Source organism: Ranitomeya imitator, chromosome 4, assembly GCF_032444005.1.
Source record: "Ranitomeya imitator isolate aRanImi1 chromosome 4, aRanImi1.pri, whole genome shotgun sequence".
Taxonomy (NCBI): domain Eukaryota; kingdom Metazoa; phylum Chordata; class Amphibia; order Anura; family Dendrobatidae; genus Ranitomeya; species Ranitomeya imitator.
The window spans coordinates 430,746,685-430,765,689 of NC_091285.1; the positions used below are offsets into that span (position 1 = coordinate 430,746,685).

General features: G+C 43.8%; 1 protein-coding gene across 2 annotated transcripts in view; it reads right to left on the reverse strand.

Annotated features, from left to right (window-relative positions):
• Positions 1 to 794: 794 nt before the first annotated feature.
• LOC138676345 (uncharacterized) overlaps positions 795 to 19,005 on the reverse strand; it is a 69,034-nt gene continuing 50,823 nt past the window's right edge. For both annotated transcript variants that reach the window (XM_069765542.1, XM_069765543.1), the window contains exons 10-13: positions 16,658 to 16,769; positions 12,621 to 12,733; positions 2,675 to 2,768; positions 795 to 939 (exon numbers count right to left, since the gene is read on the reverse strand). In XM_069765542.1, coding sequence (XP_069621643.1) covers positions 2,702 to 2,768; positions 12,621 to 12,733; positions 16,658 to 16,769 — 292 coding nt within the window. In that variant the 3' untranslated portion in view covers positions 795 to 939; positions 2,675 to 2,701. The remainder of the gene's footprint in view (positions 940 to 2,674; positions 2,769 to 12,620; positions 12,734 to 16,657; positions 16,770 to 19,005) is intronic.

Sequence of the window (19,005 nt, forward strand, 5' to 3'; positions counted from 1 at the left end):
GACAGAGGGAGCCCCCTCTTTCTACTGACCGAGGCAATAAAAAGGGTTAAACCACAGTGATTGATGGTCTCCTCAATATTCAAAGTTTGAGCAGGAGCCTGCTCTGATTGCTGATCTTGCACATGCAATGGTGGAACCTGCAAGATCAGCATGACTTAGGCTTGTCTCCACGTTGAGGATTCCCTGCGCTTTGGATGCAGCGGATACCCCGCTCCGTCCAAACCGCTGCCTTGTTGTACGCGCAGTGATCACGCGGAACACATGCGGAATCACGGCATCGTATTCATAGACTGGGTTATTTATCTTGCGGAGACGGAGCGTCTCTGCAAGATAAATAGACATGCAGCGGTCTGGAAAGACGCGCCGCATGTCCGGTTACGCAGGGCTGCCAGATTTTTCATAAAATCCCATCCACTATAATGTAACATCTGGACGCTGTGGATGTACGCAGCTTCCAATCCGCAGCAAATACTGAAGCAATACGCCCCATAGAAACATAGCCTCATATATCAGTCATGGAGAGTGGTTAAAACCTCATGATGGCTATATACATCATAGAATGTGATGTGGGTGAAGATAATGCTTGTTTTTTCATTCCGATTGGATTAGCCGCATTCGGGATCATCTCCAACTGAATTGTAATTTTGTTTATTTTACATTTTCCTAAGAAAATAAACTTTTGCCTGCTTATTAACCCTAACAAATAAACTATACTGTCTGTGAATGGCAGAATTAAAAGTACAAACAATTCACTACATTAAGACATATATAACTAAGCAGGCTTTTTCCATTAACATGTTTATAACCCCTTTAATAAAGCAACAAAAGCAATGCATTCATCATTTTTATACTGAAGTTTTTGGTATATTTTCTGACTTCTTGATTCCAGTACTGTGATCTTACTTTTCATCAGAATGGGATGTGATGTTTGATAGGACACTGGGGATAAAACAACAAGATATACGGTAAATGAGAGAAGATAAAATATAGAAAGGTCATACAGCTTCTAAATAACAGTAGTCATACAGACACATTCTGAAATACTTAGAACTAGCCCATGGGGGATACAGAGCATGGCATTAATCCTTTTTCTTTTACTCTGAAAGTCTTACGCCATATATTGGGTGTACTTTGTTAATAAACCATGTCACATTGGTGACTCCTAGTCCCACCATAGGAACCAACTCTCTCCCCCTTCTATCTACAAAGACCATGTATGCCTCCAGTGTTAACTGCAGGGTAGACGTAAGACATTACACACTCCAGAAACTAAAATATAGTTACCGTCGTTTCAAAAAACTTTACATAAATAAGTAGTAGAAATGAATGAGAAACACATAAGGATTCTTGTTATTAACTGATTTACAGATAACCTATGTGACCTTATTGATTTAATATACCTATTTATTAATTTAACATACCATTAACCCCTTCATGACTAGGCTATTTTCCATTTTTTACATTTTCATCTTCTCCTCCCCTTCTTCAGAGAGCCATAATGATTTTGTTTTGTTTACGAGGGCCTTTTTTTTTGCAGGATGATTCAATTGATCAAGTGATGCACTGGAAAGCAGGAATACATTCCAAGTGCATTGAAATTACAAAAATAAGTGCAATTTCACATTTTTTTTTACATTTTATTTATTTACCATGTTTACTAGTGATGAGCGAATATACTCGTTACTCAAGATTTCCCAAGCACGCTCGGGGGTCCTCAAGTATTTTTTAGTGCTCGGAGTTTTAGTTTTTAGCACCGCAGCTGAATGATTTACATCTGTTAGCCAGCATAAGTACATGTGGGGGTTGCCTGGTTGCTAGGGAATCCCCACATGTACTTATGCTGGCTAACAGATGTAAATCATTCAGCTGCGGCGATGAAAACTAAATCCCCGAGCACTAAAAAATACTCGGAGGACCCCCCACGCGTGCTCGGGAAATCTCAAGTAACGAGTATATTCGCTCATCACTAATGTTCACCAAATGGTAAAACAGACCAGGCAAAATGATTATGCAGATACCAAATATGTACTTTTGTTTTATTTAAGTGGTAAAAAATAATAAAAAATTTAATTTGTTTAAAAAAAAACAATGCTGTGTGGGAGCATATTTTTTGCAGCCCGAGTTGACGTTTTTACAGATACCATTTTGGAGTAGAAAGGATGTGTTGATCATCTTTTATTGCAATTTTACTGCAACGTTGTTGTGGCCAAAAAATAAAAATAAATGCAATTCTGATATTGAATTTTTTTTTCTCGTTACGCTATTTACAGATTGGATTAATTATTTTATATTTTGATAGATCAGACTTTTCTGAACGTGGCAATTTCAAATGCGCATCTCACGATCTCATATGAAAGCCAACTAAACACTGGCTTTCACAGGAGTATCGTAATGACACGCATGGGGGTACCAAAGGGCACAAGGAATGATACGCCCCCCTTACCATCGTGTGTTAAATGCAGTGGGGCTCTCAGTTCAGGCGCTGGGCAGCTAAAGAACTCCATTCACCTGCAGATTAACCCCATATCTGCAGAATAATAGAGGGTTTTTTTTTACATCACAGGCTCCCTTTAAACATTATTCTATTAACATACCATCTCACTCAACATGTTACAAGTGAACAAGCAAACACATGACTAGGCAATAAATAATTCAGCTTCTTCAATATACTTACCACTCATGTTACCTGGGAGGAAGGAAGCTACTTCTTGCTCACACTCTTTCGTGACAATGTCTTGGAGGTGTTCGCATATTTTTGCTTATCCTTTCTGCAAGTAAGAAGTCAATATAATATTTGAAGAAAAAATCATAAACCAAAGCATGAAAGTGGCAGAGTCAAATTTCAAGGGGTATCTGATTTTAAAAACCTATTGTAAAATATCCTATTAAGCTCTTCTAAGTTAACCCCTTCATAACTGTTGACGTATATGTCAAAGGTCGTGCCCCTGCCTTTCATCTGGTCAATCACTGACCGTAATATTTGATTCTCGCTGTCATTCATCCCGTCCATCGGCGTCCCTGTCACGTGATTGTGGAGTGCCGATGGTTTGTCATGAAAGCTGGGCGTCTGCTTATGACCCACCGTGTCTGTCATTACAGTTTTCCTGGGACCGTTGGTTCATGACCAGTGATCATAGGAGATTGCGATTTCTGTTATACATAGCTGAAAGGGACTATTTATTTCAGTCAAAATAAAAAAAATAAAAAAGTTCAAATCACCCCCTAAAAAAATAAAAAATACACATACCGTATATACTCGAGTATAAGCCGAGATTTTCAGCCCATTTTTTTGGGCTGAAAGTCCCCCTCTCGGCTTATACTCGAGTAATATACCCGGGTGTCAGCAGGGGAGGGGGAGCGGGGGCTGTGTAGTTATACTTACCTGCTCCCAGCGCGGTCCCTGCAGTCCCTGGCTTCTCCGGCGCTGCAGATTCTTCCTGCACTGAGCGGTCACATGGCACCGCTCATTACAGAAATGAATAGGCAGCTCCACCCCCATAGGGGAGGAGCCGCATATTCATTGCTGTAAATGATCGGTGCCATGTGACCGCTCAATTACAGGAAGAAGCTGCAGCGCCGGAGAAGCCAGGGACTGCAGGGACCGCGCCGCAGCAGGTAAGGGGAGCGCAGCGCTATAATTACCTGCTCCTCGCTCCGGCTCCGTCTGCAGCGTCCTCTAGCAATGACGCTCAGGTTAGAGGGCGCTGTGACGTAGTCAGTGCGCGCCCTCTGCTGAGCGTCAGTGCTGGAGACGGAGCCGCAGAGGAGCAGGTAATTATTGAAAGCGCCGGCGTCCTGAGAAGAGAGGTGAGTATGTGATTTTTTTTTTTTTTTATGGCAGCACCAGCAGCATTCTAAGGAGCATCTATGGGGCCATAAAGGTGCAGAGCATATATGGGGCAGCATTCTAAGGAGCACCTATGGGGCCATAAAGGTGCAGAGCATATATGGGGCACAGCATTATAAGGAGCACCTATGGGGCCATAAAGGTGCAGAGCATATAAGGGGCACAGCATTATAAGGAGCACCTATGGGGCCATAAAGGTGCAGAGCATATATGGGGCACAGCATTATAAGGAGCACCTATGGGGCCATAAAGGTGCAGAGCATATAAGGGGCACAGCATTATAAGGAGCATCTATGGGGCCATAAAGGTGCAGAGCATATAAGGGGCACAGCATTATAAGGAGCACCTATGGGGCCATAAAGGTGCAGAGCATATAAGGGGCACAGCATTATAAGGAGCACCTATGTGGCCATAAAGGTGCAGAGCATATATGGGGCACAGCATTATAAGGAGCACCTATGGGGCCATAAAGGTGCAGAGCATATATGGGGCACAGCATTATAAGGAGCATCTATGGGGCCATAATCAAAGGTGCAGAGCATAAATGGGGCACAGCATTATAAGGAGCATCTATGGGGCCATAATCAAAGGTGCAGAGCATATATGGCACAGCATTATAAGGGGCATCTATGGGGCCATAATCAAAGGTGCAGAGCATATATGGCACAGCATTATAAGGAGCATCTATGGGGCAATAATGAACGGTATGGAGCATCTATTTTTATTTTTGAAATTCACCGGTAAATGCTGCATTTTCTACCCTAGGCTTATACTCGAGTCAATAAGTTTTCCCAGTTTTTTGTGGCAAAATTAGGGGGGTCGGCTTATACTCGGGTCGGCTTATTCTCGAGTATATACGGTATCTGGTATCGCTGTGTTTATAAAAGTCCGATCAATAAAAACATAAAATAAATTAATCCGATCAATAAATGGTGTAATGAGAGAATTAATCAAAACGTCAAAATTACTGGGTTTTTTTGCTGCCGCAACATTGCAATTGTCAAGGTGAAAAGATATATCTTTATACACTTTTTGTACTTTTATATTCTTATGCTGTGAAACAATAAGTTTTCCCCTTTTGCTTGTTGATGCAAATGTAACTGTATTTAAGATGGCTGCCAGTATTCACCTTTGCCCTAGTTTTGTTTCTGCTAAGAAGCTAGTTTCGTTTCTGAAGCTAAGTATCATTTCTGCTGAAATGGAAACCTGAGTGACGTGAAGAGAGGAGGATCCACCAGATGACGTCAGAACCAACCAGAAAGACTGAATACTAGACACATATTGCTTAACCCCGCCTATTGCACACCTTCCCTTAGAACACTACATAATGTTGTGTATCAGGAAATAAAGTCAGTTGTTGCTGTGACGCTGCTACAACTTGTAGAAGCATGAGCATGCACTGAGATTGAACCAGCATTTTGTCTGACTCATTCTTATCCGGTACCAATGCTCTTAATCTAATTTGGAATGACTGGTGAAGGAAGGATATTGTCGTGACGACCCCGACAATTTGGCGCAACCAACGTGGGGCGTGACCGGCGATCCGAGAGCCCCTGGACCCATGCCTGGACGTCCGTGGACGACACCCGTAGTGGCTGACCTCGAGGACTGATCACCCTCCAAACACGGTAAGTGGAGATCACATACTATGTATGTGTCACACTTGCTAGTGTTTCAGCCATTATTGGTTTGTCTGTGGTCTCCTTGGGTCCGAGGGGTGACCGGTCGAGTGGTGAGACCGAGCGCGTCCCGTGCCACGCTTCGAACCAGCAACTGAGAGACGTCGCATTCTGCGCGTCCTCATGTACACCACACCTCCTCCACCGGTCATCGTACTCCATTCAACCACCCTACCCGTGACTATTGTCTAGTAGCAAAATAGAGTGAAAGATTAAGAAAGTTGTAGATTTGGGGGCGGCTTAGAGAAAGGGATAGGAGACGCAGCCTCTGTGATATTGTCCAGATAGGTAATTAAGACGTCCCGAGAGGGGACCACCTACATTTCTGGGGAGGGCTCTCACTAGGAGACCGCCTCCCAACGTTTAGAATATCGTGACAGGACAGACTGTAATCACTGGTGTTCAGGTTAGGGACAGGATATCGAGCGCGAGGCTCCTTATTCATAATACGTTGAACGAGAGGTTCCGTGTTTTGGGACACAGTGTTGTTGTCGTTGTCAGCGGCCTGCTGCAGAAGGGCGTAGTATTCTGTGAGTCATGTTGCGTCTCTTAAAGCAGAAGAAGTCCGTGCCCCACAAGTTAGATGAGGATGCTGTGGAAGTCAAGACAATAGTAGAGTCACGGGAGGGCAAGAAGGCAGTCAAGAATGTTGAGAGGTTGTACAAGCATGTAGGATTGCCCTCGCCAGGGAGATTGCAGCCGTCTACATGGCACAATCTCATAGAGAACAAAAAGGGGCATGTTGAAAGATAAAGGATTGTTAGAACAAGCGCAAGCTCATCTGCGAGTTGCGCGAGGCTTAAAGAACGATAGATGGAAAGAGGTTGATGGAGAGGGAGGATCAGAGGATGCAGAGCCCGTGTTTGGTTATAAAATGCCTCAATCATTGGTTTTTCTAAGGTGTTCTGGCATATGAATTGTGTGATGAAGTTTTTGTAGAAATTAATTAAGTCTGAGAACTGCTGTATTCTGTTTCTGTGTAGATTTCCAAGATGGGAGAGGGAGTCAAACAGCTGCGCTATTGTTTTTCTTCTTTCTGTGTTGAGGAATGCTGTGATGTTCTTATCTGTTCCGTGTCTCTGGTATGGAGGGGGCAAGTCGCTGCGTTCTCTCTGAATTTTCTATCCTTGTGTAGTATGTGCTGGGAGATCTGTGTTTTGTTTGAAGTAGAAGGAAACTTGTAAGTGATAGTTTGGTTATCAGTGTAATTGAAAGATTGGTAAAAGATTCACCTGCTTCAAGTTGAGTGGTTGATATATATAACTAATTAAGGATTAACAGAGGACGTGAATTTGGATTTGTTTTTGTTACGTTGAAAAAGGAAAGTTGTCTATTACTATGACAAAAACTGGATGTTTGTGGTACAAGAAGGAACTGAGAAAGTGATTGAGGGTAATGTGTTAGAAAGACAAATAATTAAAAAATAATAATCTGAAACAGGGGGGCTCCCTGTTAGGTAATATGGTCCCTCCCCAGGAAATTAAGCCTCTTCTCCCGACTGTAAGCCCTATGCCCCTTAACCCCAAAGCACCAATATATCCTGGACTGCCGAGAAGTTCTATGGGCGTCTTATGGTAGTATTTAAAGATCTGTGGTTTTCACTGTATAATAAAGCCCATTCACACCTTTTTGTGGCAGCTTTGATGTCCGAGCCTTAAATCTGAATCGAAAGAGGCAATAATGTCAGTTAGACCTGACATCGAGAATTCCACTCCGGACGATGCATTAAAAGTAGTACAAAGTTTCCAGAAGAACTTAACCCATTCTGTATCAGCAGTGAAATTAGAGGTTAAATCAGCAGCTGCAGTGATTTTTACTCACTCTCTAGCCCCCACCGCAGCTTCAAGGAGCAGGAACCACAGCTTCAAGGACACAGCTCCATTCCTTATCAGTGGCCCAAGCAACAGACTTTAGCTCCTGTCCTCCCACCTTACACAAATCCAGTCCCATACTCCAATATCCCTTTTTAACCCTATGTCTGGGAATCTCCCTCGCTATGTCAATTCTCAGATCAAGAGCTTGTTTTAACTAGAGTAGATGGCAGACCCAATAAATATACTCTCACAAAACCCATCCCTGTGTGACCTTTCCCTGAAGTCACGGCCCAGTCGTAATCTCTCCCTCATGTCCGGTAAATTTACTGGGGGCAGATTTATTATCACAGTTCCGCTCCAGAATATAATTCCAAGATGATGGTCAAATGGTATTTATGTTATATAACCCCTATGCAGATGAACATAATGAGATCTGTATCTTACATGCCATTTCCACGGTTATGATGGCCCTGATAGGCCCAGATTCACCCCCAATAATGCCTGTAGAACCAGTAAAAGTGTTACACCCAGATTGCCAGTTCTGTTTGCATTCACTTATCAGGGACGACAATTGATGTGGACAGTTAAGTCACAAGGGGCCCAAAACAGTTCCAATCAGTTTGCAAAAAATATATGGGCGAGTGTCTTTTACCCTGGAAGTTAGAATATCCTTATGTCACGCTGCTTCAGTATGTGGGTAACCTTTGTTGTGTGTGTATGGACAGAGCAGGAAGCCATTGCTGCCACTGTTAGCCTTCTCAAGTATCTGGTAGATCTGAACTGTCGGGTTTCGGCCTCGAAACTTCGGTTCTGCCTTGGTCAATTGATATTTTTGGGTCACTGTCTCCTTCAGGGTGCCAGACACCTCACAGAAGAAAGAAAAACAGCCGTCAGCTCCCGTCCTTTCCCAAAGGATGAGACTGAACTCCAGCGTTTCCTTGGACTATGTGCTTATTGTTGTCAGTGGATACCGGACGCATCCCGCATAATGCAACCTCTCTACAATGCCCTGAAAGACGGTTCAAGATATGATGAGTTTGGCAGATTCCACACCGGATACGCTGTTACTATGGAAGACACTGTAGTGCACGCAGCTGTACTCCCTCCCTCCCTCACAGTCAGCACAAGAAGTAGAACTTCAGGCTCTGTCTACTGCATGTGTTCTGGCCAAAGACAGGCGGGCTAATATATACACGGACTCACAGTATGCATTTGGTATTGCTCATGGTTTCAGAGCCCTATGGGCCAATTGAGGGTTTATTACTACTGCCGGAACTCCAGTGGAGAATGTTGAAGCTGTTTAAAACCCTCATCATGGATTCAATCAAATTACCTACCCAGGTGGCCATTATCAAAGTTAAGGAGACGGTAGTATGGAACAGTCCACAGACTGTTGGTAACGCCTTTGCGGATATGCAAGCAAAAGCTGCTGCTCTCCTACCCGTTGAACAGACCATACCAACTATGGTGACCACACGCTCTCAGCGTAAACGGTTACAAGAAACACTGACTCTACAGGAACCTGATGATCCACAACAGACTGAAGTTTTCTGTCGGACCCCGCAAGACTGCTTAATGACTATGCAGAGAATATCTCCAAAGGAAGAAGTGAAGCAGTGGAAGGCTGATGGAGCATGTATGGACAATGGTCTCTGGAAAAAGGACCAACTTGTGTGTTTTCCTAAGCGGATGTACCCTGCTATCGCCACGTGGGCACATGGGCCCACACATCGAGGAAAAAAAAAAACAGGCCCTTGACCTGGTACAAAAATTCTACTGGGCTCCAGGTATTTCTACAGTCCTGACAGCACTCAACCGTGCATGTAACATCTGTCAGACATGCAATCCCGGTCAACTTCAACGTGTACCCCCCCGAAGCACCTTGCTAAGCCCGACTATCCTTTCCAAAGGCTCCAGGTGGACCATATCACGTTGCCTAAGTCTGGAAGGTATGAATATTGTCTGGTGGTTGTCGACATGTTCTCCAGTTGGCCGGAAGCATTCCCCGTTACCAACGTGACTGCAAAGACCACAGCAAAGAAACTGGTGATGGAAGTCAAATGCAGATATGGTGTTCCAGAAGTCGTTGAAAGTGACCAAGGCCCGGCCTTTTCTTCTCATGTGTATCAGGAGGTTCTGACAATGCTTGGATCCACTGTAGCCCTCCATACTCCGTACCATCCACAATCCAGTGGGAAAGTTAAGAGGCTGAACGGCACACTGAAGGGACAATTGACCAAAATGACGCAGGAGACTACGGCTCCATGGCCAGGGCTCTTACACATTCGTACTACCCCTGTTGCAAAACATGGCCTGTCCCCATATGAGATATTGTTTGGTGCTAGGTTCTCAGTTGCAAATTTTCAGTCTCAGTAGTTGTCAGAAGAAACTGACCGTGCTGTTCAATATGTTATTCAGCTTAGTAAAAATGTTGCTAACACCCATGTTTTAGTTTCTTCTTTCCTTCCAGATTCAGCAGAAACCGATACTTGTCACAATTTGAAGCCTGGTGGTTTTATGGTCGTGAAAAGCTATGTCAGAAAACACGGACTAGAACCTTTGTATGATGGTCCCTACAAAGTCCTCCTCATTATTCCTATGTCAGTAAAGCTGGAAGGAAGGCCGATGTGAATCCACGTATCGCACTGCAAGCTGGTCAAACAGACTAGTAGCAAATAAGGGGACATAATGTTTTGGTTTTTTAGTTTTTCGTATTTCCATATAATAATATTGATAACCACATGGGACAGCCTAAATTCTCCAACATCCTTGAATAATAAGTTTGTACAATATCATGAAAGATTAGTAGTACAGATGGGTATAGCCAATAAAATTGTCAGCTACACAAATGTGGGATAAATTGGTTAGGGCCACAGATTATCCAGATGATCAAATTTGGGATATATTGGATATACTTAATACTACTGTTGCTGTCCAAAACTAACTTATCATAGTCACTAATCAATACACTGTAGTACTGGACTACTTAACAGCAGCACAGGGTGGTATGTGTCAGGTTATTGGACCCACTAGAGTATGATGGCACTGATCCAGGGGAGATCCCTAAGTACGTCCCCCTCAAGAAGTTAGACAGTACCCCCTACTCTCAGATGAAGCTAAGAGACTTACTCTAGGGACAGGGGGAGAACTCCATGTGAAGCTAGTGAAGGGTTCAGCTGCCTGGAGGCCTCTCGCAAGGGGTGAGCTTCTGAGGTGTCTGGATGAAGAAATCCACCTCCCCTTTCCCCATCACATGGACAGTCTCGAAGGATCTTTCTTTTAAGGGAAAAACTTAGTGTTTAGGGAGGGATTGTCAAGGTGAAAAGATATATCTTTATACACTTTTTGTACTTTTATATTCTTATGCTGTGAAACAATAAGTTTTCCCCTTTTGCTTGTTGATGCAAATGTAACTGTATTTAAGATGGCTGCCAGTATTCACCTTTGCCCTAGTTTTGTTTCTGCTAAGAAGCTAGTTTCGTTTCTGAAGCTAATTATCATTTATGCTGAAATGGAAACCTGAGTGACGTGAAGAGAGGAGGATCCACCAGATGACGTCAGAACCAACCAGAAAGACTGAATACTAGACACATATTGCTTAACCCCGCCTATTGCACACCTTCCCTTAGAACACTACATAATGTTGTGTATCAGGAAATAAAGTCAGTTGTTGCTGTGACGCTGCTACAACTTGTAGAAGCATGAGCATGCACTGAGATTGAACCAGCATTTTGTCTGACTCATTCTTATCCGGTACCAATGCTCTTAATCTAATTTGGAATGACTGGTGAAGGAAGGATATTGTCGTGACGACCCCGACACAATAAAATGCAATAAAAGGCAAACAAAACATCATATCCACCCAAAAATAAAATCAGCTCAGGGAGCAAAAAAAGAGCCATCACCCAGCCCCAAATCCCAAAAAAAGAAAAACGCTACGGGTGTTGGAAAATGATGACAAAAGTGAATTTTCAAAAACATTGTAGAATTGCATTTTATTTTTTTTTTGCAATTTCACCGTACTTGGTGTTTTTCTGTTTTCCAGTACACTATGTGGCCAAATAAATAGTGTCATTCAAAAGTACAACTCATCCAACGAAAAACATGCCCTCATACAGTTATATGACTGGAAAAATAAAACAGTTATGGCTCTTGGAAGAAGAGGATTAAAAAATGGGAACAGCAAAAAATGGAAAATGGCCAAGGAATGAAGGAGTTAAGCCACCTAAACTCTCACCATTTTAAATACATGAACTAGCAATATTAGTACACATGCCCCTGTATGCTAAAACATATACAACCTTATTTCAAATAGTGATAAACATCTTAACATGTCACTCTATGCCAAGCAAAATGCAGTTAAATAGCTAAAAGAAATGTTGAGTAGCTACCGAAACATGCAGAATATAATGTTGAAGAGTCATCTGGGAGGTGACAATATCTAGAAGTGTCACACAGCCCAAGCGCTAACCTCACATCTCTTACAGCTGTCCTACGTCATTACCGGCGTCTTCTAAACTGCAGCTAGTTGGAATAATCATGAAGCAAAAAGTGAGTAACTCTTCCTAATTCCTCTGTCCCAGGAGGAATTTACATTCAGACTGCGTCACCTTTAGTATTTAGCGACTTTTAGATACTTTGTCAGCTTGAGTAATAAGGAATAGGCAGTTTAGGGTCCAAAAACAACCTGACGCACTCCGCCCAATTTCAACAATTGATTAGCAGAAAGCATGGGGTGATCAAAAACAACGTATCATTTGGACCTCTGTCTATTTTACATACTGCCCATTCATTTTATTGCTAGTGGAAAACGGACCACTCCCTATCCAGGTTCTACATCTCAGCGGCAAGATACCTGTGCGCAGATTTTTTTTTAAATGATCTTATGCACAAAAAGGTGACAAAGGTGCCCCTTGCCTTGCTAGTCACTATCTATATTTAAAAATAAAATTACATAGGTGTTAAAACATTCCTTCTCAGAGAGTATAAAGGGGAAGCAGGACCCGGCTTTCACTTCTGTCAGACTACTTGTCCGAAAGTTCATAGTTTCATTATGATTATTTTCAGATATCTGTTCCTAAATTTCACTTCACTAGAAATAAATTTGGATAAAATACTCTGGATGGTGTGAACACGGCTTGGGTGTGAGCACAAGTTGGGCCTGGGCGCTGGGCGTCAGCACGGGCGATGGGCGTCAGCACGGGCGATGGGCGTCAGCACGGGCGATGGGCATGAGTATGTTGGCGTTTGTGTGCATGGGATCTTGGTTATGAGCCATACCTTGACATCTTCACTCTATTTCTGCAGCCCTTTCCTCCTTCCCAGTGTATTGAGTGGATGTTCTTATTCATCATGCTCCCACATGAAATGCAGGGCTTCCCAGTACTGTATGGCTGCATAAAACAGACAAAAGAGGAGTTAAACACTAGATGCGTGTGAAGTTAGCTCCTTCTCAACTTGGTGTTTTTCAATTTTTGTGCGGTTTTGTTTTATCCTCCCTTTATTCCAAGACCCATAACTTTTTTAATCTTCACTTGGTGTGGTATGGAGAAAGGTGAATAGTCATTCCATTAATGAGCGGGGGCACGTGATGGCTCAGCCGCAGGAGCTGCAGGCACAGGAACAAGATGTTGCGAGGGTGCGCAGGGACGGTAAGCAGGATGTTTTTGTTTTTTTTCTCATGCTTTTCTCATGGGGGCCATGCATACAACGATAGGGATGAGGAGCCATGCATACCAGGATAGTGGTGAGGAGGCCGTGAATACCAGGATAGTGGTGAGGAGGCCGTGAATACCAGGATAGTGGTGAGGAGGCCATGCATACCAGGATAGTGGTGAGGAGGCCGTGAATACCAGGATAGTGGTGAGGAGGCCGTGCATACTAGGACAGGGATAAGAAACCCGTGCATACCAGGATAGGGATGAGAAGCCCGTGCATACCAGGATAGGGATGAGGAGCCTATGCAGATCAGGATAGGGATATTGGGCATGCATACCAGAATAGGGATGAGGAGCCATGCATACCAGGATAGTGGTGAGGAGGCCATGCATACCAGGACAGGGATGAGGAACCCGTACATACCAGGATAGGGATGAGCAGCCATGCATATCAAAATAGGGATGAGGAGACCGTGCATACCAGGACAGGGATGAGGAGCCATGCATACAAGGACGAGGATGAGGAGCCATATATACAAGGATGGGGATGAGGAGGCCGTGCATACCAGGATAGGGATGAGGAGCCATGCATACAAGGACGAGGATGAGGAGCCATATATACAAGGATAGGGATGAGAAGCCCGTGCATACCAGGATAGGGATGAGTGGCCATGCAGATCAGGATAGGGATATTGGGCATGCATACCAGAATAGGGATGAGGAGCCATGCATACCAGGATAGTGGTGAGGAGGCCATGCATACCAGGACAGGGATGAGGAACCCGTACATACCAGGATAGGGATAAGCAGCCATGCATATCAAAATAGGGATGAGGAGACCGTGCATACCAGGACAGGGATGAGGAGCCATGCATACAAGGACGAGGATGAGGAGCCATATATACAAGGATGGGGATGAGGAGGCCGTGCATACCAGGATAGGGATGAGGAGCCATGCATACAAGGACGAGGATGAGGAGCCATATATACAAGGATGGGGATGAGGAGGCCGTGCATACCAGGATAGTGGTGAGGAGGCCGTGCATACCAGGATAGTGGTGAGGAGGCCGTGCATACAAGGATAGTGGTGAGGAGGCCGTGCATACCAGGATAGTGGTGAGGAGGCCGTGTATACAAGGATAGTGGTGAAGAGGCCGTGCATACCAGGATAGGGATGAGGAGCCATGCATACCAGGCTAGGGATGAGGAGGCCGTACATACCAGGATAGGGATGAGGTCGTGCATACCAGGATTGGGATGAGGGGGCCGTGCATACCAGGACAGGGATGAGGTGGTCGTGCATACCAGGTTAGGGATGAAGGGAAAATGCATACAGGATAGGGATGAGGGGGCCGTGCATACCAGGATAGGGATGAGGAACCTTGCATACCAGGATAGGGATGAGCACATGCATACTAGGATAGGGATGACGAGCACATGAATACCAGGATAGGGATGAGGAACCATGCATACCAGGGATAGGGATGAGGGAGCCATGCATACAAGGATAGGGATGAGGAACCATGCATACAAGGATGGGGATGCGGAACCATACATACCAGGAAAGGGATGAGGGGACAATACATATAAGTTTTCCCAGTTGTTAGTGGCAAAATTAGGTGCCTCGGCTTATACTCGGGTCAGCTTATAGACAAGTATATACAGTAGCTTAAGAAACATTCAGAACTTTATATAAAAATGGGTTTGTCCCCATTTTCTGGGACCCATACATAACATTACTTTTCCGTCGATGGAGCTATACAAGGGCTTTTTTATGTGCCAAGCTGTCGTTTTTATTGCTACCATTTTAAGGTACATACATTTTGTTAATTTTGTATTGGATTCTCTGGGCGATGTACTGTGACCACAAAGCGGCAATTGAGCCATTTTAATTTTTTAGAATAGACTTTTATGGACAAGGTGATACAGAATAAACTTTATTTAAACCCATTCAGCCCTGGAGGTTTTTTCGGTTTCGCGTTTTTGTTTTTCGCTCCCCTTCTTTCTAGAGCCATAACATTTTTATTTTTCCGTCAATATGGCCACAGGAGGGCTTATTTTTTGAGGGACGAGTTGTACTTTTGAACGATACCATTGGTTTTGCCATGTCGTATAACAGAAACTGGGAAAAAAATTCCGAGTGCAAAAAAATTGTAAGAAATAGTGCAATCTCACAGTTGTTTTTTGTTTGGCTTCTTTGCTAGGTTCACTAAATGCTAAAACTGACCTGCCATTCTGATTCTCCAGGTCATTACGAGTTCAAAGACACCAAACATGTCTATGTTCATTTTTATCTAAGTGGTGAAAAAAATTCCAAAGTTTGCTAAAAAGAAAAAAAAATTGCGCCATTTTCAGAGACCTGTAGCGTCTCCATTTTTCGTGATTTCAGATTGGGTGAGGGCTTATTTTTTGCGTGCCGAGCTGATGTTTTTAATGATGCCATTTTTGTGCAGATACGATCTTTTGATCGCTCATTATTGCATTTTAATGCAATGTTGCGGCGACCAAAAAAAACTTAATTTTGTTGTTTTGACTTTTTTTCTTGCTACGCCGTTTAGCGATCAGGTTAATCCTTTTTAATTATTGTTTTATTTTGAAAAGTGCGAAAGGGGGGTGATTTGAACTTTTATATTTATTTTTCTCATATTTTTAAAAACTTTTTTCTTTTTTTTTTTAATTTACTTTTGGCATGCTTCAATAGCCTCCATAGGAGGCTAGAAGCTGGCACAACTTGATCGGCTCTGCTACATAGAGGCGATGCTCAGATTGCCTCTAAGTAGCTGAATTGCAGACTTGCTATAAGCGCTGACCACAGGGTGGCGCTCACAGCAATCCAGCATCAACAACCATAGAGGTTGTGATGCCGATGCACCGATGACCCACGATCATGTGACAGGGGTCACCGATGCACGTATTTCTGGCCCGATAGCCAGAAGGACGATTTAAATGCCGCTGTCAGAGTTTGACAGCGCCATTTAACTAGTTAATAGCTGCGGGCAGATTGTAATTCCGCCCACAGCTATTGCAGGTACATGTCAGCTGATATGTCCTGGCTTTGAGGTGGGCTCACTGCCGGAGCCCACATCAAAGCGGGGGATACTGACATCGGTTTAATAGTACGTCCAATGTCAGTAAGGGGTTAAATTCAGATAGTAAAATGAGGTAAGGTTCAAATGTACTTTTTTTAATTTTTTAATTAAATTACTGTAATTTTCACAAGTTTTTTGTAGGAGACTTGAATGTTTGTACTATATACTGTAATAGTACAGCAGGCACCTGGATGCCTTGACAAGCCATCAGGAAGATGTTTGTGGTGTGAGAGGGAGGTAGCGGGAGCTATTGCTATCAGCGAATAGACTCCCTAGTGAGATTGTGCCACTTAATTGCAAATGTCAGAGATTGGCAGGGGCATTTAAGTGGGTAACCTGCAGGTGCCAGGGGTATAATAAACAAAAATGTTGGTATATGTGTAATAAGTGCTCACTAGTGTATGTTTCAAGGATAATCTTCACATTGCACGATATGAGTGTACCTTCTTTTGGGTAAGGACTGTTATTGGGGGAGTTGGGGGTGATTTGGTCTATTGTAAATAAGCTTATTTAATACAAAAAATTTTGAACATATACCAGATTAAAAATTAATATATATGCAAACCCTCACCTGTTCCTTAGCACAATAGCCACATAACATGCGTGAAGCCAGCTCCATTTCATGGTTTTCCGCTTCATCATGGCAACCATCACATGGGTAAGCCTTCCCGCAGCATGGGAACCTATCATAAAAAGAAAAAGCATGGAGAATGTGAAGCTTTATTGCGTGCAACAAATGACTCAATACAACACAACTTCATATACACATAAGTGATGTAAAAATCAGAATCTGAAGAGAAAAAAGGTAATGGGCAGGTTATACATCAACAAAGATGTATATGATAAATATATTTAAAAAATGTTTTCCTCCAATGCACATTGTAGTAAGTAGGACTTACTAGGAGTAAGATTTATAGTAGAAACGTTAATATATGTTAATAGGGATTTCCACTTTCACAAGAGTACCGTATATACTCGAGTATAAGCCGAGATTTTCAGCCCATTTTTTTAGGCTGAAAGTGCCCCTCTTGGCTTATACTCGAGTCAAGGTGGGTGGCAGGGTCAGCGGGTGAGGGGGTGAGGGCGCTGAGGCATACTTACCTGCTTCCAGCGATCCTGGCGCTCCCCGCCTGTCCCACGGTCTTCGGTGCTGCAGTTCTTCCCCTGTTCAGCGGTCACGTGGGACCGCTCATTAGAGAAATGAATATGCGGCTCCACCTCCCATAGTGGTGGAGCCACATATTCATTTCTCTAATCAGCGGTAACGGTGACCGCTGATAGAGGAAGAAGCTGCGGCACCGAAGACCAGCTGTGCGGGAGAAGGAGCCGGACACCGGGACCAGGTAAGTATCGCATATTTACCTGTCCCCGTTCCAGCCGCCGGGTGCCGCTCCATCTTCCCGGCGTCTATCTGCACTGACTGTGTATAGTGCATATAGTGTGCGCGGCGCCCTCTGCCTGATCAGTCAATGAACGGTGCAGAGCACTATATGGCACAGCTATGGGGCAATAATGAACGGTGCAGAGCACTATATGGCACAGCTATGGGGCAATAATGAACGGTGCAGAGCACTATATGGCACAGCTATGGGGCAATAATGAACGGTGCAGAGCGCTATATGGCACAGCTATGGGGCAATAATGAACGGTGCAGAGCACTATATGGCACAGCTATGGGACAAAAATGAACGCTGCAGATCATTGTATATGGGGAACAGCTTTCTATGGCACATCTATGGGGCAATAATGAACGGTGCAGGGCATTCAATATGGGGCACAGCTTTCTATGGCACATCTATGGGGCAATAATGAACGGTGCAGAGCATTATATATATAATTTTACTTTTATTGGTATCTATTTTTTTTTTTTAAATTCACCGGTAGCTGCTGCATTTCCTACCCTAGGCTTATACTCGAGTCAATAAGTTTTCCCAGTTTTTTGTGGCAAAATTAAGGGGGTTGGCTTATACTCGGTTCGGCTTATACTCGAGTATATACGGTAATTCCCAAACAATTGTATAGTTGTAAAAGAAACAAAGACAGTAATCCCCCAAATGCAATGAGGTCTAGTGTATGACAAGGGAGAAGGACTGAAGAGAGACAATGTGCAAAAACAGGATTTTTGGTTGCTTACAGTAAAATCTGTTTCACACAGTCTTCTTTGGGGGACACAGGAACCATGGGTGTATGCTGCTGCCACTAGAAGGCTGACGCTATCCACAAAAACGTTAGCTCCTCCGCAGTGTACACACCACCAACTGGCACAAGGTTAATCAGGAATAAACAGACAATCAAAACATTAACAGTAGAACACAGAAAAAACAGCTGATAAACATGGGAGGGTGCTGTGTCCCCCATTGAAGGCTCCGAGAAACAGATTTTACGAAGCTTCTTTCAGGTCTGCAAGATTCTTCTGCCTAGGCTGGCGTCTCCCGAGGCGTAGGTATGGACCTTATAAAATTTGGTGAACGTGTGGATGGAAGACCAAGTTGCCGCTTTGCAAAGTTGTAGGGCGGATGCCCTATGGTGCACCGCTCAGGAGGCACCCACTGCCTGGGTACAGTGATCCTCAATCCCAAGGGAGGCACTCTGTTCTTGACCCGGTAAGCCTCCAAAATTGCAGTTCTGATCCAGCGAGCAACCATAGCCTTTGAGGCACCATCTGGAATGACGAAAAGGGAGTCTGTCTTCCTAAAGAGGGCAGTCCTAGCCAGATAGACCCTCACCGCCCTATCAAGGTCTAGCCTGTTTAATGAAAGATCCAAAGCAAGAGTTGGAGCAGGACAAAATGAAGGGAGGACAATATCCTCATTTAGGTGAAAAGAGGGCACCACCTTGGGAAGGAAGGAAGGCGGAGGCCGCAAAACCACTTTATCCTGGTAGAGAACCAAGGAGGGTGACGAAAAAGGGCCGCCAACT